The sequence below is a fragment of the Mirounga angustirostris genome, unplaced genomic scaffold (genome assembly GCF_029215605.1).
Source record: "Mirounga angustirostris isolate CCGP_5_RB_7025 unplaced genomic scaffold, mMirAng1.0.hap1 SCAF_9, whole genome shotgun sequence".
In the NCBI taxonomy this organism is placed as follows: domain Eukaryota; kingdom Metazoa; phylum Chordata; class Mammalia; order Carnivora; family Phocidae; genus Mirounga; species Mirounga angustirostris.
Window position 1 is genome coordinate 29,454,744 of NW_026991717.1, and position 22,082 is coordinate 29,476,825.

Consider the following 22,082-nt stretch of genomic DNA (forward strand, 5'->3'; position numbering starts at 1 on the left):
TGAGTTGAGAGCTGCTTTCCGCACGGGCCTGTTTCTCACTCCATTTAACGTATGGGACCCTTTCCCTGGTCTCTCATACAAGAACACTGTAGAATTACTCCAGCTTCAGGAACGGCAATGTGAAGTAAAGCGCAGTAACTCTGCAGCACTTTCTTCTAACATACCAAAATACATCCAAAATCTAGTGTGTAGCACTGATCTATGTACCAGCCTGATCATATTTGATCACATTCTGTTTTTTTCTTGTTTTGTTCTGTTTTAGTTTGTTTTTATCTTTTTCTTTTTCTTTTTTCTCTCTTTCCCTTTCTTTTCCCCCTGCTTCAGGTCTTTTCTTATTTGTTTAGAGTACATTTTCTGGGCACGTTGTTACCCTGTTAGCATTTTGTTCTCTCATTCTCTATTCTCCTCTGGACAAAATGACAAGACGGAAAAAAATCACCTCAACAAGAAGAACAAGAGGTAGTACCGAGTGCCAGGGACCAACTCAATACGGACATTAGTACGATGTCAGATCTAGAGTTCAGAATCACGACTTTAAAGATACTAGCTGAGCTTGAAAAATGCATGGAAGTTATTAGAGAAACCCTTTTTGTAGAAATAAAAGAACTAAAATCTAACCAAGTGGAAATCAAAAAGGCTATTAATGAAGTGCAATCAAATATGTGGGTGCTAACTGCTAGGATAAATGAGGCAGAAGAGAGAATCAGTGATATAGAAGACCAAATGATGGAAAATAAAGAAGCTGAGAAAAAGAGATAAACAACCACTGGATCACGAGGGCAGAATTCGAGAGATAAGCGATACCATAAGACGAAACAACATTAAAATAATTGGGATCCCAGAAGAAGAAGAAAGAGAGAGAAGGGCAGAAGGTATAATGGAGCAAATTATAGCAGAGAACTTCCCTAATTTGGGGAAGGAAAAAGCATCAAAATCCAGGAAGCACAGAGAACCCCTCTCAAAATCAATAAAAATAGGTCAACACCCCGACATCTAATAGTAAAACTTACAAGCCCCAGAGACAAAGAGAAAATCCTGAAAGCAGCTCAGGAGAAGCGATATGTAACCTACAATGGTAGAAACATTAGACTGGCAACAGACGTATCCAGAGAGACCTGGCAGGCCAGAAAGGACTGGCAGGATATATTCAGAGTACTAAATGAGAAAAATATGCAGCCAAGAATACTACATCCAGCTAGGCTGTCATTGAAAATTGAAGGAGCGATAAAAAGCTTCCAGGACAAACAAAAACTAAGGGACTTTCCAAACACGAAAGCAGCCCTACAAGGAATAATGAAAGGCGTCCTCTAAGCAAAGAGAAAGCGTAAAAGCAACATAGACAAGAAATGAACACAGACAATATATGGTAACAGTCACCTTACAGGCAATACAATGGCACTAAATTCATATCTTTCAATAGTTACCCTGAATGTAAATGGGCTCAATGCCCCAATCAAAAGACACAGGCTATCAAATTGGATTAAAAAACAAGACCCATCGATATGCTGTCTGCAAGAGGCTCATTTTAGACCCAAAGACACCCCCAGATTGAAAGTGAGGGGGTGGAATACCATTTACCATGCTAATGGACACCAAAAGAAAGCTGGGGTGGCAATCCTTTTATCAGACAAATTAGATTTTAAACCAAAGACTGTAATAAGGGATGAGGAAGGACACTATATCCTACTTAAAGGGTCTATCCAACAAGAAGATCTAACAATTGTAAATATCTATGCCCCTAACATGGGAGCAGCCAATTATATAAGGCAATTAATAACAAAAGCAAAGAAACACATCGACAACAATACAATAATAGTGGGGGACTTTTACACCCCCCTCACTGAAATAGACAGATCGTCTAAGCAAAAGATCAACAAGGAAATAAAGACCTTAAATGACACACTGGACCAAATGGACTTCACAGACATATCAGAACATTCCATCCCAAAGCAACAGAATACACATTCTTCTCTAGTGCTCATGGAACATTTTCCAGAATCAATCACATCCTAGGTCATAAATCAGGTCTCAACCGGTACCAAAAGATTGGGATCATTCCCTGCCTATTTTCAGACCACTGTGGTTTGAAACTAGAATTCAATCACAAGAGGAAAGTCGGAAGGAACTTAAATACATGGAGGCTGAAGAGCATCGTATTAAAGAATGAATGGGTCAACCAGGAAATTAAAGAAGAATTTTAAAAAATTCATGGAAACCAATGAAAATGAAAACACAACTCTTCAAACTCTTTGGGATGCCGCAAAGGCAGCCCTAAGAGGAAAGTATATAGCAATACAAGGCTTTTTCAAGGAACAAGAAAGGTCTCAAATACACAACCTAACCCTACAACTAAAGGAGCTGGAGAAAGAAGAGCAATTAAAGCCTAAACCCAGCAGGAGAAGAGAAATAATAAAGATCAGAGCAGAAATCAGTGAAATCCAAACTAAAAGAATAGTAGAACACATCAAACGAAACTAGCAGCTGGTTCTTTGAAAGAATATACAAGATTGATAAACCCCCGGCCAGACTTATCAAAAAGAGAAGAGAAATGACCCAAATCAACAAAATCATGAATGAAAGAGGAGAGATCACAACCAACACCAAAGAAATACAAACAATTATAGGAACATATTATGAGCAACTCCATGTCAGCAAATTAGATAACCTGGAAGAAATGGACACATTCCTAGAGATGTATCAGCTACCAAAACTGAACCAGGAAAAAATAGAAAAGCTGAACTGACCTATAACCAGTAAGGAAATTGAAGCAGTCATCAAAAATATCCCAAAAAACAAAAGCCCAGAGCCAGATGGCTTCCCAGGGGAATTCTACCAAACATTTCAAGAAGAATTAATACCTATTCTTCTGAAACTGTTCCAAAAAATAGAAATGGAAGGAAAACTTCCAAACTCATTTTATGAGGCCAACATTACCTTGATCCCAAAACCAGACAAAGACCCCATCAAAAAGGAGAATTACAGACCAATATCCCTGATGAACATGGATGCAAAAATTCTCACCAGAATACTAGCCAATAGGATCCAGCAGTACATTAAAAGGATTATTCACCACGACCAAGTGGGATTTATCGCTGGGCTGCAAGGTTGGTTCAACATCCGCAAATCAATCAATGTGATACAATCCATTAACAAAAGAAAGAACAAGAATCATATGATCCTCTCAATAGATGCAGAAAAAGCACTTGACAAGGTACAGCATACTTTCTTGATCAAAACTCTTTTCACAGTATAGGGATCGAGGGTACATACCTCAATATCATAAAAGCCAACTATGAAAAACCTACAGCGAACATCATTCTCAATGGGGAAAAACAGAGCTTTCCCCCTAAGGTCAGGAACACGGCAGGGATGTCCACTATCACCACTGCTATTCAACATAGTATTGGAAGTCCTAGCCACAGCAATCAGACAACAAAAAGAAATCAAAGGCATCCAAATTGGCAAAGAAGAAGTCAAACTCTCACTCTTTGCAGATGATATGATACTTTATGTGGAAAACCCAAAAGACTCCACCCCAAAACTGCTAGAACTCCTACAGGAATTCAATCAAGTGGCAGGATATAAAATCAATGCACAGAAGTCAGTGGCATTCCTATACACCAACAACAAGACAGAAGAAAGAGAAATTAAGGAGTCGATCCCATTTACAATTGCACCCAAAACCATAAGATACCTAGGAATAAATCTAACCAAAGAGACAAAGGATCTTTACTCAGAAAACTATAAAATACTCATGAAAGAAATTGAGGAAGACACAAAGAAATGGAAAAACGTTCCATGCTCATGGATTGGAAGAACAAATATTGTGAAGATGTCAATGCTACCTAGAGCAATCTACAAATTCAATGCCATCCCCATCAAAATACCATCCACTTTTTTCAAAGAAATGGAACAAATAATCCTAAAATTTGTATGGAACCAGAAAAGACCCCACATAGCCAGAGGAATGTTGAAAAAGAAGGGCAAAGGTGGCAGCATCGCAATTCCGGACTTCCAGCCCTATTACAAAGCTGTCATCATCAAGACAGTATGGTACTGGTGCAAAAACAGACACATAGATCAAAGGAACAGAATAGAGAGCCCAGAAATGGACCCTCAACTCTATGGTCAACTCAGCTTTGAGAAAGCAGGAAAGAATGTCCAGTGGAAAAAAGACAGTCCCTTCAATAAATGGTGTTGGGAAAATTGGACAGCCACATGCAGAAAAATGAAACTGGACCATTTCCTTACACCACACTCAAAAATAGACTCCAAATGGTTGAAAGACCTCAACGTGAGACAGGAGTCCATCCAAATCCTAAAGGAGAACACAGGCAGCAACCTCTTTGACCTCAGCTGAAGCAACTTCCTCCTAGAAACAATGCCAAAGGCAAGGGAAGCAAGGGCAAAAATGAACTATTGGGACTTCATCAAGATAAAAAGGTTTTGCACGGCAAAAGAAACAGTCAACAAAACCAAAAGACAACCAAGAGAATGGGAGAAGATATTTGCAAATGACATATCAGATAAAGGGCTAGTATCCAAAATCTACAAAGAACTTATCAAACTCAACACCCAAAGAACAAAGAATCCAATCAAGAAATGGGCAGAAGACATGAACAGACATTTTTCCAAAGAAGGCATCCAAATGGCCAACAGACACATGAAAAAGTGCTCAACATCGCTCGGCATGAGGGAAATAAATCCAAATCAAAACCTCAATGAGATACCACCTCACACCAGTCAGAATGGCTAAAATTAGCAAGTCTTGAAATGACAGATGTTGGCGGGGATGCGGAGAAAGGGGAACCCTCCTACACTGTTGGTGGGAATGCAAGCTGGTGCAGCCAGTCTGGAAAACTCTATGGAGGTTCCTCAAAAAGTTGAAAATAGAGCTACCCTATGACCCAGCGATTGCACTACTGGGTATTTACCCCAAAGATACAAATGTAGTGATCCAAAGGGCACCTACACCCCAATGTTTATAGCAGCAATGTCCACAGTAGCCAAAATGTGGAAAGAGCCAAGATGTCCATTGACAGATGAATGGATAAAGAAAAAGTGGTATATATATACAATGGAATATAAGGCAGCCATCAAAAGGAATGAGATCTTGCCATTTGCAATGACATGGATGGAACAGGAGGGTATTATGCTGAGCGAAATAAGTCAAACAGAGAAAGACATGTATCATATGACCTCACTGATATGAGGAATTCTTAATGGCAGGAAACAAACTGAGGGTTGCTGGAGTGGGGAGTAGGGTGGGAGGGATGGGGTGACTGGGTGATAGACACTGGGGAGGGTATGTGCTCTGGTAAGCGCTGTGAATTGTGCAAGACTGTTGAATCTCAGATCTGTACCTCTGAAACAAATAATGCAATATATGTTAAGAAGAAAAAAAAAAGAAGAAGATACCAAGAGGGGAAGAATGAAGTGGGGGAATCAGAGGGGGAGACGAACCATGAGAGACGATGGACTCTGAAAAACAAACTGAGGGTTCTAGAGGGGATGGGGTGGCAGGATGGGCTAGCCTGGTGATGGGTATTAAGGAGGGCACATTCTGCATGAAACACTGGGTGTTATGCACAAACAATGAATCATGGAACACTATATCTAAAACTAACGATGTAATAATGTATGGTGAATAACATAACAATAAAAAAATTTAAGAAAAAAGAAACATAGATCATGTTCTCCCTAAATCATTTTTTTGTGTATTTAAGATGTATCATTTTTTTTCTTTTTTTTTATTCTTATGTTAATCCCCATACATTACATCATTAGTTTTAGATGAAGTGTTTCATGATTCATTGTTTGTGCATAACACCCAGTGCTCCATGCAGAATGTGCCCTCCTCAATACCCACCACCAGGCTAACCCATCCTCCCACCCCCCTCCCCGCTAGAACCCTGTTTGTTTTTCAGAGTCCATAGTCTCTCATGGTTCGTCTACCCCTCCGATTTCCCCCACTTCATTCTTCCCCTCCCGCTACCTTCTTCTTCTTTTTTTTTTTCTTAACATATTGCATTATTTGTTTCAGAGGTACAGATCTGAGATTCAACAGTCTTGCACAATTCACAGCGCTTACCAGAGCACATACCCTCCCCAGTGTCTATCACCCAGTCACCCCATCCCTCCCACCCCACCCCCCACTCCAGCAACCCTCAGTTTGTTTCCTACAATTAAGAATTCCTCATATCAGTGAGATCATATGATACATGTCTTTCTCTGTTTGACTTATTTCACTCAACATAATACCCTCCAGTTCCATCCACGTCATTGCAAATGGCAAGATCTCATTCTTTTTTATGGCTACAAAATATTCCATTGTATATATATACCACATCTTCTTTATCCATTCATCTGTCAATGGACATCTTGGCTCTTTCCACAGTTTGGCTATTGTGGACATTGCTGCTATAAACTTTGGGGTGCACATACCCCTTCAGATCCCTACTTTTGTATCTTTGGGGTAAATACCCAGTAGTGCAATCGCTGGGTCATAGGGTAGCTCTATTTTCAACTTTTTGAGGAACCTCCATAGAGTTTTCCAGACTGGCTGCACCAGCATGCATTCCCACCAACAGTGTAGGAGGGTTCCCCTTTCTCCTCATCCCCACCAACATCTGTCATTTCCTGACTTGTTAATTTTAGCCATTCTGACTGGTGTGAGGTGGTATCTCATTGAGGTTTTGATGTGGATTTCCCTGATGCCGAGAGATATTGAGCACTTATTCATGTGTCTGTTGGCCATTTGGATGTCTTCTTTGGAAAAATGTCTGTTCATGTCTTCTGCCCATTTCTTGATTGGATTCTTTGTTCTTTGGGTGTTGAGTTTGATGAGTTCTTTATAGATTTTGGATACTAGCCCTTTATCTGATATGTCATTTGCAAATATCTTTTCCCATTCTGTCGGTTGTCTTTTGGTTTTGTTGACTGTTTCCTTGGCTTTGCAAGAGCTTTTTATCTTGATGAAGTCCCAATAGTTCATTTTTGCCCTTGCTTCCCTTGCCTTTGGCAATGTTTCTAGGAGGAAGTTGCTTTGGCTGAGGTCAAAGAGGTTGCTACCTGTGTTCTTTAGGATTTGGATGGACTCCTGTCTCACGTTGAGGTCTTTCAACCATTTGGAGTCTATTTTTGAATGTGGAGTAAGGAAATGGTCCAGTTTCATTCTTCTGCATGTGGCTATCCAATTTTCCCAACACCATTTGTTGAAGAGACTGTCTTTGTTCCATTGGACATTCTTTCCTGCTTTGTCAAAGCTGAGTTGACCATAGAGTTGAGGGTCCATTTCTGGGCTCTCCATTCTGTTCCATTGATCTATGTGTCTGTTTTTGTGCCAGTACCATGCTGTCTTGATGATGACAGCTTTGTAATAGGGCTGGAAGTCCGGAATTGCGATGCTGCCACCTTTGCCCTTCTTTTTCAACCTTCCTCTGGCTATGTGGGGTCTTTTCTGGTTCCATACAAATTTTAGGATTATTTGTTCCATTTCTTTGAAAAAAGTGGATGGTATTTTGATGGGGATGGCATTGAATTTGTAGATTGCTCTAGGTAGCATTGACATCTTCACAATATTTGTTCTTCCAATCCATGAGCATGGAACGTTTTTCCATTTCTTTGTGTCTTCCTCAATTTCTTTCATGAGTATTTTATAGTTTTCTGAGTAAAGATCCTTTGTCTCTTTGGTTAGATTTATTCCTAGGTATCTTATGGTTTTGGGTGCAATTGTAAATGGGATCGACTCCTTAATTTCTCTTTCTTCTGTCTTGTTGTTGGTGTATAGGAATGCCACTGACTTCTGTGCATTGATTTTATATCCTGCCACTTGATTGAATTCCTGTAGGAGTTCTAGCAGTTTTGGGGTGGAGTCTTTTGGGTTTTCCACATAAAGTATCATATCATCTGCAAAGAGTGAGAGTTTGACTTCTTCTTTGCCAATTTGGATGCCTTTGATTTCTTTTTGTTGTCTGATTGCTGTGGCTAGGACTTCCAATACTATGTTGAATAGCAGTGGTGATAGTGGACATCCCTGCCGTGTTCCTGACCTTAGGGGGAAAGCTCTGTTTTTCCCCATTGAGAATGATGTTCGCTGTAGGTTTTTCATAGTTGGCTTTTATGATATTGAGGTATGTACCCTCGATCCCTATACTCTGAAGAGTTTTGATCAAGAAAGGATGCTGTACTTTGTCAAAGGTTTTTCTGCATCTATTGAGAGGATCATATGATTCTTGTTCTTTCTTTTGTTAATGTATTGTATCACGTTGATTGATTTGCAGATGTTGAACCAACCTTGTAGCCCAGGGATAAATCCCACTTGGTCATGGTGAATAATCCTTTTAATGTACTGTTGGATCCTATTGACTAGTATTCTGGTGAGAATTTTTGCATCCATGTTCATCAGGGATATTGGTCTGTAATTCTCCTTTTTGATGGGGTCTTTGTCTGGTTTTGGGATCAAGGTAATGTTGGCCTCATAAAATGAGTTTGGAAGTTTTCCTTCCATTTCTATTTTTTGGAACAGTTTCAGAAGAATAGGTATTAATTCTTCTTGAAATGTTTGGTAGAATTCCCCTGGGAAGCCATCTGGCTCTGGGCTTTTGTTTTTTGGGAGATTTTTGATGACTGCTTCAATTTCCTTAGTGGTTATAGGTCTGTTCAGCTTTTCTATTTCTTTCTAGTTCAGTTTTGGTAGTTGATACATCTCTAGGAATGCCTCCATTTCTTCCAGGTTATCTAATTTGCTGGCATAGAGTTGCTCATAACATGTTCTTATAATTGTTTGTATTTCTTTGGTGTTGGTTGTGATCTCTCCTCTTTCATTCATGATTTTGTTGATTTGGGTCATTTCTCTTCTCTTTTTGATAAGTCTGGCCAGGGGTTTATCAATCTTGTTAATTCTTTCAAAAAACCAGCTCCTAGTTTCGTTGATCTGTTCTACTGTTCTTTTAGTTTCTATTTCATTGATTTCTGCTCTGATCTTTATTATTTCTCTTCTCCTCCTGGGTTTAGGTTTTATTTGTTGTTCTTTCTCCAGCTCCTTTAGGTGTAGGGTTAGGTTGTGTACTTGAGACCTTTCTTGTTTCTTGAGAAAGGCTTGTATTGCTATCTACTTTCCTCTTAGGACTACCTTTGCTGCATCCCAAAGAGTTTGAAGAGTTTTGTTTTCATTTTCATTGGTTTCCATGTATTTTTTTAATTCTTCTTTAATTTCCTGGTTGACCCATTCATTCTTCAGTAGGATGCTCTTTAGCCTCCATGTATTTGAGTTCTTTCCGACTTTCCTCTTGTGATTGAGTTCTAGTTTCAAAGCATTGTGGTCTGAAAATAGGCAGGGAATGATCCCAATCTTTTGGTACCGGTTGAGACCTGATTTATGACCTAGGATGTGATCTATTCTGGAGAATGTTCCATGGGCACTAGAGAAGAATGTGTATTCCATTGCTTTGGGGTGGAATGTTCTGAATATGTCTGTGAAGTCCATTTGGTCCAGTGTGTCATTTAAGGTCTTTATTTCCTTATTGATCTTTTGCTTAGACGATCTGTCCATTTCAGTGAGGGGGGGTGTAAAAGTCCCCCACTATTATTGTATTGTTGTCGATGTGTTTCTTTGCTTTTGTTATTAATTGCCTTATATAATTGGCTGCTCCCATGTTAGGGGCATAGATATTTACAATTGTTAGATGTTCTTGTTGGATAGATCCTTTAAGTAGGATATAATGTCCTTCCTCATCTCTTATTACAGTCTTTGGTTTAAAATCTAATTTGTCTGATAGGATTGCCACCCCAGCTTTCTTTTGGTGTCCATTAGCATGGTAAATGGTTTTCCACCCCCTCACTTTCAATCTGGGGGTGTCTTTGGGTCTAAAATGAGTCTCTTGCAGACAGCATATCGATGGGTCTTGTTTTTTAATCCAGTCTGATGGCCTGTGTCTTTTGATTAGGGCATTGAGCCCATTTACATTCAGGGTAACTATTGAAAGATATGAATTTAGTGCCATTGTATTGCCTGTAAGGTGACTGTTACCGTAGATTGTCTGTGTTCCTTTCTGGTCTATGTTGCTTTTAGGCTCTCTCTTTGCTTAGAGGACCCCTTTCAAGATTTCCTGTAGGGCTGGTTTCGTGTTTGCAAATTCCTTTAGTTTTTGTTTGTCCTGGAACCTTTTTATCTCTCCTTCAATTTTCAGTGACAGCCTAGCTGGATATAGTATTCTTGGCTGCATATTTTTCTCATTTAGTGCTCTGAATATATCCTGCCAGTCTTTTCTGGCCTGCCAGGTCTCTGTGGATACGTCTGTTGCCAATCTAATGTTTCTACCTTTGTAGGTTACATATCTCTTCTTCTGAGCTGCTTTCAGGATTTTCTCTTTGTCTATGAGACTCGTAAGTTTTACTATTAGATGTCGGGGTGTTGACCTATTTTTATTGATTTTGAGAGGGGTTGTCTGTGCTTCCTGGATTTTCATGCCTGTTTCCTTCCCCAAATTAGGGAAGTTCTCTGCTATAATTTGCTCCATTATACCTTCTGCCCCTCTCTCTCTTTCTTCTTCTTCTGGGATTCCAATTATTCTAATATTGTTTCATCTTATGGTATCACTTATCTCTCGAATTCTGCCCTCGTGATCCAGTAGTTGTTTATCTCTCTTTTTCTCAGCTTCTTTATTTTCCATCATTTCATCTTCTATATTACTGATTCTCTCTTCTGCCTCATTTATTCTAGCAGTTAGCGCCCCCATTTTTGATTGCACCTCATTAATAGCCTTTTTGATTTCTACTTGGTTGGATTTTAGTTCTTTTACTTCTCCAGAAAGTGTTTCTCTAATAACTTCCATATTTTTTTCAAGCCCAGCTAGTATCTTTAAAGTCATGATTCTGAACTCTAGATCTGACATCGTACTAATGTCCGTATTGAGTAGGTCCCTGGCACTCGGTACTACCTCTTGTTCTTTTTGTTGAGGTGATTTTTTCCGTCTTGTCATTTTGTGCAGAGGAGAATAGATTAATGAGAGAACAAAATGCTAGCAGAGTAACAACGTCCCCAGAAAATATACTCTAAACAAATCAGAAAAGACCTGAAGCAGTGGGAAAAGAAAGGGAAAGAGAGAAAAAAGAGAGAAAAAAAAAGAAAGAAAAAGAAAAAGATAAAGATAAAAATAAAAACAAACAAAACAACAACAACAACAACAAAAAACAAAATGTGATCAAATATGATCAGGCTGGTATATAGATCAGTGCCACACACTAGATTTGGGGTGTATTTTGGTCTTTTAGAGGAAAGTGCCTCCCAAAATTTTAAAGAAAGAAAAACTTATATATGTACAAAAATAAGGGTGTATATGATGAAGGGATGGAATATGACTGTAAAGATGGAAATTATAAAAAATTTTATAAAAGGAATTGATAAGAAGTTGTTTGAAAAAAGAAAGAAGAGGATTTAAAAAAAGAAAAAAGAAAAAAAAAGGGAGAGGATGTGATCAGGCAGGGGAATAGAAAACACCATATACTAGAGATTTAGGGTATATTTTAATCTGTTAGAAGAAACTATCTCAAAATTTTAAAGAGAGAACAACTTATATATATAAGCCAAAAATACGGGTAACTACTACGAAGGGATAGAATATGACTTTAAAAATGAAAAATAAAAATGTTTTTTTTAAAAAAAGGGATTGATAAGATGTTGGTTGAAAAAGGGAAAAAGAAAAATTGAAAAAGAAAAAAAGCCAGTTAAAAAAAAATTAACTTTGAAAGACTAAAGAATCATGGTAAAAAATTCTATGTGCAGTATTCCCCTAGCGCTGGAGTTCTCCCGTTCTCATTGATCGGTAAACTTGGTCTTGGCTGGCTGTTCTCGCTGATCTTCTGGGGAGGGGCCTGTTGCCGTGGTTTCCAAATGTCTCTGCCGGCGGCGGAATTGCCCCGCCCTTGCCCCCTCCCGGCTAAGTAATCTGCTCGGGTTTGCTCTCTGTGGCTTTTGTTCCCTGCAAGCTTTCCGTACAGCTTTGGAGGCGGAGAGCGAAAATGGCGGCCTCCCAATCTCCGCCCCGGAGGAGCCGAGAACTCGGGGCCCTGCTTCTCAGTGAGCCCCCAGAGAAAGGCTGTCAGTCACTCCCGTCTCCCCGGTCTCCGGCTGCATTCCATGCTCACCCGGCCTGTGACCGCGTGTTTCTATCTCTGGCACCAACCCTGTGTGGAGTCTCCAAACCCAGCAGATCCCTGCGGTGCACTCCCGCGCGGCTCCTCCCGGGGGAGGAAGGTGAGTCTCCCTGATCTGCCACTTGTTGGGTCCCTGCTGGAGGAGCAGTGGCCGGACTGTGCCGCAGATGACGGTTTATGGAACCCCGAGCTGAGAGCCTGCGCCTGGGCTCCGCCTCTGCAACCAGCTTCCCAGCTCCTATCCCTGGGAGCTCTGCCACACTCAGGCACCCCCGGTCTTTCTGTGACCCCGAGGGTCCTGAGACCACACTGTCCCGGAGGGTTCCACCCCCCGCTTAGCCACCAGAGTGACGTCCCTCGGCAGAGCAGACTTTTAAAAGTTCCGATTTTGTGCTCCGTGGTTCTATCACTTGCCAGAAGCAGCCGACGGAGGCCCTTCCCCCGCCGTCTATCCTCCCGAATATTGCCTCGGATTCACTTCTCCGCACGTCCTACCTTCCAGAAAGTGGTCGCTTTTCTGATGAGAGAGTTGTTGCTCTTCTTTTCTTCGATCTCCTGTTGAGTTTGTAGGTGTTCAGAATGGTTTATCCCTATCCAGCTGAATTCCTGAGAGGAGACAAAATCCAGGTCTCCTACTCCTCCGCCATCTTGCTCCACCCCAGATGTATCATATTTTAAATGTATTACCATTATTACATTTTCAGATATTTTATAGATAGGATGAGTGCAGTTTATTTTCCTGTGCACAAAAACATAACTGAAAGAGGGGGTCATGAGCCTAATATTCCACCCTATTCATTAGTTTTTCAGAGGACTTGCTATGTGAGAACAATAACAACAGCTGAAAACCAAAACAAACAAACAAACAAATAAAAAAACAAACCACCAAATTCCAAAACAGTTTGATTCCTTCCTTGACAGAGCTTCAAGGCATGCCAGCGTATAGATAACCACTTGAGTTTTTGGAAGTGACTCTAAACCATAATTTCAAAATGAGGACAAGCCAAAGATTTCCCACTTTCATCTTCTGCTTCAGTTATTTGTGATTGTGATCAAGTCCACATATTAGTGCCTCAAGGAGGACCTTACCCCAAGGAGAGCTGCTGTTCTCTGTATGTAATAGGTTAAAGATCCAGTGGAGAATGTGATGGCGGAAATGGGTGGCTCTTTTTCGGGAGCTGAAATGGTTACTGTCCTTATGTCATGGCACGGAGGCGATTCTTTTGAGATGACCCAAAAGCCTGATGACTCCCTTGTTCTCCAGGCCGTGGGGCTTCAGGGAGTGAGGCATGTTCCAGGCAAGAGAGTAGGCATGGCTAGAGCAGAGCATCACAGATGCAGTCAGCAAGAAAGCTGGGGCATTGAGATTTTTGAGTGATTCAGCAACCTGGCCAGGAGGAGGTGCCCATCCATTTCCTGCGATCCCAGAGCAGCCTGCGCGGCCCTGGAAGGCAGAAAGGCCATGCATGGCCACCCCAAACAGTGAGTTCTCAGCATCCTGCGCTACACCCGACAGCCAGCAGGGGGCGACGGACTCCACCCTTTAAGAGGAGGATGGCCCACGTGAGTGTTCCTTCAGAGGGCGTTCAGCTCATCCTCAGTGAGGTAATTTCCTCAGGAACTTCCCAGGAGGCTCGCCATGGCTTCAGGACTGCGTGGGGTGGCATCAGTGTGAGGCGAACACTCCCCTGTGCGCGCCACAGTGGCTAAGGAGGGGGCTGGGCCGCCACTTGTCTGTCCCAGAGGATTTTCTTCAGAGCCTGCCTTTTTTGGACTAGTCCCATGTGGGTTATTTTCTGCTTTCTCAGGTAATACCTTAACACTAGGGATTTTTACAACAGGATCTGTTCTTTAAGGGACGTGGTGGGTCAAAATAATGCTCTGGGGTTTTCTTATAGATTCGGGGTTGTTCTGGGGGGAGAAACCCCTGCACAGGTTCAGAGAGAGAGAAACACGTGGATGATGATGGTGATGATGATGATGAAAGGAATATACAAGATCTCAGGACCTTCCAGTCCAATGAGCTGAGGGACATGGGATGTACCTGGCAGAGATGTATGGAATCCACAGTCCTAAGGGTAAAAGTATAAAACTACATACCTCCCTAAATTAATTTTTAATGGTTAATTTTTCGTATAATGTGAAAGTATTTAAAAATATATATTTTTAAAAGATTTTATTTATGTATTTGACAGAGAGAGGGAGGGAGAAAGAGCACAAGTAGGGGAAGGGACAGAGGGAGAGAGTGAAGCCAGCTCTCCGCTGAGCAGGGAGCCTGATGCGGTGCTCCATCCCAGGGCTCCAGGATCGTGACCTGATCTGGAGGCAGACGCTTCACCGACTGAGCCACCCAGGTGTCCAAGAAGTATTTTATTTTATTTTATTTTATTTTATTATTATTTTTTAAATATTTATTTATTTGACACAGAGAGAGCACAAGCAGGGGGAGCGGCAGGCAGAGGGAGAAGCAGACTTCCACTGAGCAGGGAGCCGGATGTGGGACTCGATCCCAGGACCCTGGGATCATGACCTGAGCTGAAGGCAGACGCTTAACCGACTGAGCCACCCAGGCACCCGCCCCAGAAGTATTTTAAATATATTGAAAAAGTAAGTAGTAGGTGTATTAAAAGATGTTATTTTAAGATACGATATTTCAAGTATGTCAAAAGCAGAATTTGTTATAATTTTAGTTTCTTGGCTTTAAAAAGGAAGACAAATTATCCGTATTTAAAATATACTTCTTAGCTTGTTTTCAAAAGAGAGTATTTTGTATGTTTGACATTTTCTCATAATATAGTGGCGACCTTAAATATTTTTAAATATTAGCTCTTTAAACAACTTTACAGGACTCCAATGTGACTAGCGTGGTTAAAAAGTAATAATAAATCCAGGCCACTAGCATAGTTTTATAATAATGTACTAAGAAAATATCATGAATCAGTTTTAGAGGATCAAAACATAATGGTGATTTTTAATATACTAATACCTGCCTGCTGTTTAAAACCATTTAAGATGAAATATATCAAAACTTAAACCTTCAGAATATTAAAGAGCCAAGACAGTGACTGCTTTTTGTTAATTATATATAATTCATTGCTAATCATATTTCCTGCCATTAAAAATTCAAAATCTGAAGGCATTTGTTTTAATTTTGTGGATCTCCATCCAAAAGTGAAAATATATAGTCTAATTTCTTATTATAAGCCACTCTCCCATAAGAATTGATATTTTTATCCATAGATTCTCCATTGTCTATGTCGTTACTTCTCCCTTTTATTTTCTAAATCAGAAAGTCTGTTCCTATGTGTTGTTAAAAGCGTCCTGTTCCCTTGGGCAAATACCCACTAAGTAGTGCAATTGCTGGATGGTAAGGTAGTTCCAATTTTAACTTCTTGAGGAACCTCCATACTGTTTTCCAGAGTGGCTGCACCAGTTTGCATTCCCACCAACAGTGTAAGAGAGTTCCCCTTTCTTTGCATGCTCCCCAAGACCGGCTGTTTCTTGTGTTGTTCATTTTAGCCATTCTGATAGGTGTGAGGTGGTATCTCATTGTGGTTTTGATTTGCATTTCCCTGATGATGAGTGATGTTGAGCATCTTTTCTCGTGTCTGCTAGCTATCTGGATGTCTCCTTTGGAAAAGTGGCTATTCACGCCTTCTGCCCATTTCTTAACTGGATTATTTGTGTTTTGGGCGTTGAGGTTGGTATGTTCTTTATAACTAACTCTTTCTCAGATATGGCATTTGCCAATATCTTCTCCCATTCCGTAGGTTACCTCTTAGTTTTCTTGACTGTTTCTTTCCCTGTGCAGAAGTGTTTTATCTTGATGAAGTCCCAATAATTCATTTTTTGCTTTTGTTTCCCTTGCCTTTGAAGACGAGCCTAGCAAGAAGGTGCTGCGGCCGAGGTCAAAGATGCTGCTGCCTGTGTTCTCCTCTAGGCTCTTTTTTTTTTTTTTTTTTAAGATTTTATTTATTTATTCATAAGAGACAGAGAGAGAGAGAGAGGCAGAGGGAGAAGCAGGCTTCCCGCTGAGCAGGGAGCCCAATGTGGGACTCGATCCCAGGACCCTGGGATCATGACCTGAGCCGAAGGCAGACGCTTAACCATCTGAGCCACCCAGGCGCCCCTCCTCTAGGCTCTTGCTGGTTTTCTGTCTCCCATGTAGGTCTTTGATCCATTTGGAATTTATTTTTATGTATGCTGTAAGAAAATGGTCCAGTTTCATTCTTCTGCATGTGGCTGTCCAGTTTTCCCAACATCGTTTGTGGAAGAGACTGTCTTTTCCCCCATTGGATATTCCTTCCTGCTTTGTTGAAGATTAGTTGGCCATAGAGTTGAGGGTCCATTCTGTTCCACTGATCTCTGTCTGGTTTTGTGCTAGTAACCATACTGTCTTGGTGACTACAGCTTGGTAATGTAGCTTGAAGTCCAGAACTGTGATGCCTCCAGCTTTGGTTTTCTTTCTCAACACTCCTTTTGCTATTCGGGGTCTTTTCTGGTTCCATACAAATTTTAGAATTGTTTGTTCCAGCTCTGTGAAAAATGCTGGTGGTATTTTGACGGGGATTGCATTGGATGTGTGGATTGTTCTGGGTAGCAAAGACATTTTAACAATATTGGTTCTTCCAATCTATGAGCATAGAAAGTTTTTCCATTTCTTTGTATCTTCCTCAGTTTCTTTCGTAAGTGTTCTCTAGTTTTCAGAGTAAAGATCTTTTACCTCTTTGGTTAGCTTTATGCCTACGTATCTTATGGTTTAGGGTGCAATTGTAACTGTGATCAATTCCTTGATTTACTTCATTGCTGGTGTATAGAAATGCAACAGACTTCTGTGCATTGATTTTATATCCTACCAGTTTGCTGAATTCCTCTATCAGTTCTGGCAATTTTTTTGGTGATGTCTTTGGGATTTTGTACTCAGAGTGTCATCTGCAAAGAGTGAAAGTTTGACTTCTTCTTTTCCAATTTGGATGCCTTTTCTTTTTGTTGTCTGATGGCTGAGGCTAGGACTTCCAGTACTATGGTGAACAACAGTGGTGAGAGTAGACATCCATGTCGTTTTCCTGACCTTAGGGGAAAAGCTCTCAGCTTTTCCCTGTTGAGGATGATATTAGCTGTGGGTCTTTCGTATATGGCCTTTATGATGTTGAGGTATGTTCCCTCTATCCCTACTTTGTTGAGGGTTGTTTTTTTTTTCTTTCAAGAAAGTATGCCGTGTTTTGTCAAAAGCTTTCTCTGCATCTATTGAGAGGATCCTGTGTTTCATATCCTTCCTTTTCTTAATGTGGTGTGCCACGTTGATTGATTTGGGTATGTTGAACCACCCTTGCTGCCCAGGAATAAATCCCACCTGGTCATGGTGAATAATCCTTTTAATGTACTGTTGGATCCTATTAGCTAGCGTCTTGGTGAGAACTTTTTTTTCATCCATGTTCGTCAGGGATATTGGCCTGTATTTCTCCTTTTTGGTGGTGTCTTTGGTTTGGGGATCAAGGTAGTGCTGGCCTCATAGAATGAGTTTGGAAGTTTTCCTTCTGTTTCTATTTTTTGGAACAGCTTCAGAAGAATAGGTATTAATTGTTCTTTAAATGTTTGGTAGAATTCCCCTGGGAAGCCATCCGGCCCTGGACTCTTGTTTGTTGGGAGAGTTTTGATCACTGCTTCAATTTCTTCGCTGGTTATTGGGTCTCTTCAGATTTTCTATTTCTTCCTGTTTCGGTTTTGGTAGTTTATATGTTTCCTCCAGATTGCCTAATTTGTCGGCATGTAGTTACTCATAATATGCTCTTATAATGGTTTATAGTTTTGCGGCATTGGTCTTTCATTCATGATTTTATTTATTTGGGTCATTTCTCTTTTGTCTTTGAGAAGTCTGGCTTGGATTTTATCAATCTTGTTAAGTCATTCAAAGAACCAGCTCCTAGTTCTGTTGATCTGCTCTACCGTTTTTTGTGTTTTGTTTTGTCTTTATTTCTGGATCATTGATTTCTACTCTAATCTTTATTATTTCTCTTCTCCTGCAGGGTTTAGGCTTTATTTGCTCTTCTCTGTCCAGCTCCTTTAGGTGTAAGGTTAGCTTGTGTGTTTGAAACTTTTCTTGTTTCTTGAGAAAGGCCTGTATTGCTATATACTTCCCTCTTAGGTCTGCCTTTGTTGCCTCCCAAAGGTTCTGAACTGTCGTGTTTCCATTTTCATTTGCTTCCAAGTATTCTTTTAATTCTTCTTTAATTTCTGGTTGACCCGTTCATTCTTTAGTAGGATGTTCTTTAACCTCCATGTATGTGTGGTCCTTCCAAATTCATTCTTGTGGTTGACTTCAAATTTCAGAGCATCGTGGTCTCAAAATATGCATGGTATGATCTCAGTCTTTTTGTACCAGTTGAGTTCTGATTTGTGACCCAGTATGTGACCTATTCTGGAGAATGTTCCATGTGCACTTGAAAAGAATGTTTTGATTTAAGATAAAATGTTCTGAGTATATCTGTGAAGTCCATCTGGTCCAATATGTCATTTAAAGCCCTTGTTCCTTGTTGATCTTCTGCTTGGATGAAGCAGAAGTTCCTTCTTCCTTCTTCCACTGTCCATTGCAGTGAGTGGGGTGTTAAAGTCCCCTGCTGTTATTGTATTATTATCAGTGTGTTTCTTTAGTTTTATTATTAATTGGTGTATATAATTGGCTGTCCCATGTTAGGGGCATAAATATTTACCATTGTTAGGCCTTCTTGTTTGATAGACACTTTTATTATGATATAGTGTCCTTCTTCATCTCCTATGACGGTCGTTGTTTAAAATCTAGTTTGTGTGCGTACAAATTGCCAACAGACACATGAAAAAATGCTCAACATCACTCAGCATCAGAGAAAGACAAATCAAAACGTCAATGAGATACCACCTCATACCAGTCAGAATGGCTAAAATTAGCAACTCAGGAAACAAATGATGTTGGTGAGGATGCAGAAATGGGGAACCCTCTTACACTGCTGGTGACAACGCAAGCTGGTACAGCTCTTCTGGAAAACAGTATGGAGGTTCCTCAAAAAGTTAAAAATACAACTATCCTAAGACCCAGCAGTTGCACTACTGGGTATTTATCCAAAGGATACAAACAGTGATTCAAAGGGGCACATGAGCCCCAATGTTTATAGCAGCAATGTCCACAATAACCAAAAGATGGAAAGAGCCCAGATGTCCATCGATAGACGATGGATAAAGAAGATGTAATTATATATATATATATATATATATATATATATATATATATATATATATATATATATATACTCAGCCATCAAAAAGAATGAAATCTTACCATTGGCATCGATGTGGATGCAACTAGAGGGTAGTATGCTAAACAAAATAAATCTGTCAAAGAAAGACAAATATCAGGTGATTTCACTCATATGTGGAATTGAAGAAACAAAAGAGATGAACATAAGGGAAGCGATGGAAAAATAAAATAAGATGAACTCAGATTGGGAGACAAACCATAAGAAACTATTAACTCCAGGAAGCAAACTGAGGGTTGCTGGAGGGGGTGGTGGGTGGGGGGATGGGGTAACTGGGTGCTGGGCATTAAGGACGGCACTGGATGTAATGAGCACTGGGTAGTGTATACAACCGATGAATCACTAAATCCTACCTCTGAAATTAATAATACACTATACATTAATTAATTGATTTTAAATAGAAAATAAAACATAAATAAAACAAAATCTAGTTTGTTTGACATAAGGATTGCTACTTCAGCTTTCTTTTGGTATCCATTAGCATGATAAATGGTTGTCTACCCCCTCACTTTCAATCTGGAGGTGTCTTTGAATCTAAAATGAATCTCTTGTGGGCCCTCTTGTCCCAAGCTGCTTTCAGGATTTTCTCTTTATCCCGGATATTTGGAAGTTTCACTGTTATATGTAGTGGTGTTGACCTATTTTTATTGATTTTGAGGGGAGTTCTCTCTGCCTCCTGGACTTGAATGTCTGTTTCCTTCCCCAGATCAAGGAAGTTCTCAGCTATAATTTGTCCAAATAAACCTTCTGCCCCTTTCCCCACACTTCTTCTTCTGGGACCCCTATTCTTTGAATATTATTTCACTTTATGGTAACACTGATTTCTCCAAGTCTCCCTTCATGATCCAGTAGTTGTTTTTCTCTCTTTTCCTCAGCTTCCTTATTCTCCATCACTTTGTCTTATATATCACGGAATCTCTCTTCTACCTCATTTATCCTAGCAGTTAGAGCCTCCATTTTTTTTTTAATTTTTTATTGTTATGTTTATCACCATACATTACATCATTAGTTTTAGATGTAGTGTTCCATGATTCATTGTTTGTGCATAACACCCAATGCTCCGTGCAGAACGTGCCCTCTTTAATACCCATCACCAGGCTAACCCATCCTCCCACTTGCCCTCCACTCTAGAACCCTCAGTTTGTTTTTCAGAGTCCATCCTCTCTCATGGTTCGTCTCCCCCTCCGATTTCCCCCCGTCATTCTTCCCCTCCTGCTATCTTCCTCTTCTTTTTTTTTTTTTTCTTAACATATATTGCATTCTTTGTTTCAGAGGTACAGATCTGAGGTTCAACAGTCTTGCACAATTCACAGCGCTTACCAGAGCACATACCCTCCCCAGTGTCTATCACCCAGGCACCACATCCCTCCCACACCACCCCGCACTCTGGCAACCCTCAGTTTGTTTCCTGAGATTAAGAATTCCTCATAGCGGTGAGGTCATATGATACACATCTTTCTCTGTTTGACTTATTTCGCTCAGCATAATATCCTCCAGTTCCATCCACGTCGTTGCAAATGGCAAGATCTTATTCCTTTTGATGGCTGCATAATATTCCTTTGTGTATATATACCGCATCTTCTTTATCCATTCATCTGTCGATGGACATCTTGGCTCTTTCCACAGTTTGAGCCTCCATTTTCTACTGCATCTCAGTAATAACATTTGTAATTTCAGCCTGATTAGATTTTCATTCTTTTATTCCTACAGTAAGAGATTCTCTACCGCCTTTGTTTTTTTCAAGTCTAGTTAGTATCTTTATAATCATTGTTTTGAATTCTAGTTCTGACCTCCTCCTTATATCCATATTGATTAAATCCTTGGCAGTGAGTACTGCCTCCTGTTTTTTTCTTTTTGGAGGAGCTTCTCTGGCTCATCATTATGTCCAGAAAAGAATAGATGATAGACAGAGAAAAGACAAAAAGAACAACAACAACAACAGAAAAATACAGACAAAACAAACTAGAAGAAAATGGAAACAAAACAAAATAAGAAAAAAAAAATCAAACAAAGAGTAAAACAGAACAAAACAATAAACTAGACCCTGGGTATATTTTGGCTTGTTTCTTAAAAGAACCCAGATCCTGGGACATCTGAGTGGCTCAGTAGGTTAAGTGTCTGCCTTCAGCTCAGGTCATGATGCCCGGGTATTGGCATTGAGTCCCGCCTTGGGCTCCCGGTACAGCATGAAACCTGCTACTCCCTCTGCCTGCTTGTGCTCTCTCTCTCTGACAAATAAATAAAATATATATATTTTTTAAATAAAAGCTTTAAAAAAAAGAACCTAGATCCCAAAATAGTAAAGAAAAAAAATATATATATCATAAACATACAAAGTTAAAATAAAATACAATGCAAGGAAACAAAAGAGAATACATATATGTTATATATATAACGTATATATAAAATAAAAACTAAAGAAGAATTTTATTTTATTATTTTATTTTATTACGTTATGTTAGCCACCACACAGTACTTCATTAGTTCTTCATGTAATGCTCGATGACTCTTCATTTGCTCACCACACCCAGTGCTCCATGCAATACGAGCCCTCCTTAACAGCCATCACTGGGCTAACCCGTAAGAAACTCTTTACGATAGAGAACAGACTGAGGTTTGATGGAGGGAGGTCGGTGG

At 40.1% G+C, this 22,082-nt stretch overlaps 1 protein-coding gene across 1 annotated transcript in view; it reads left to right on the plus strand.

The window, feature by feature from the left end:
* Positions 1 to 13,251: 13,251 nt before the first annotated feature.
* Positions 13,252 to 22,082, plus strand: part of LOC135361541 (uncharacterized) — a 71,043-nt gene continuing 62,212 nt past the window's right edge. The window contains exons 1-2 of the mRNA XM_064570066.1: positions 13,252 to 13,964; positions 14,055 to 14,234. Of these exons, the coding sequence (XP_064426136.1) occupies positions 14,190 to 14,234 (45 nt within the window). The 5' untranslated portion in view covers positions 13,252 to 13,964; positions 14,055 to 14,189. The remainder of the gene's footprint in view (positions 13,965 to 14,054; positions 14,235 to 22,082) is intronic.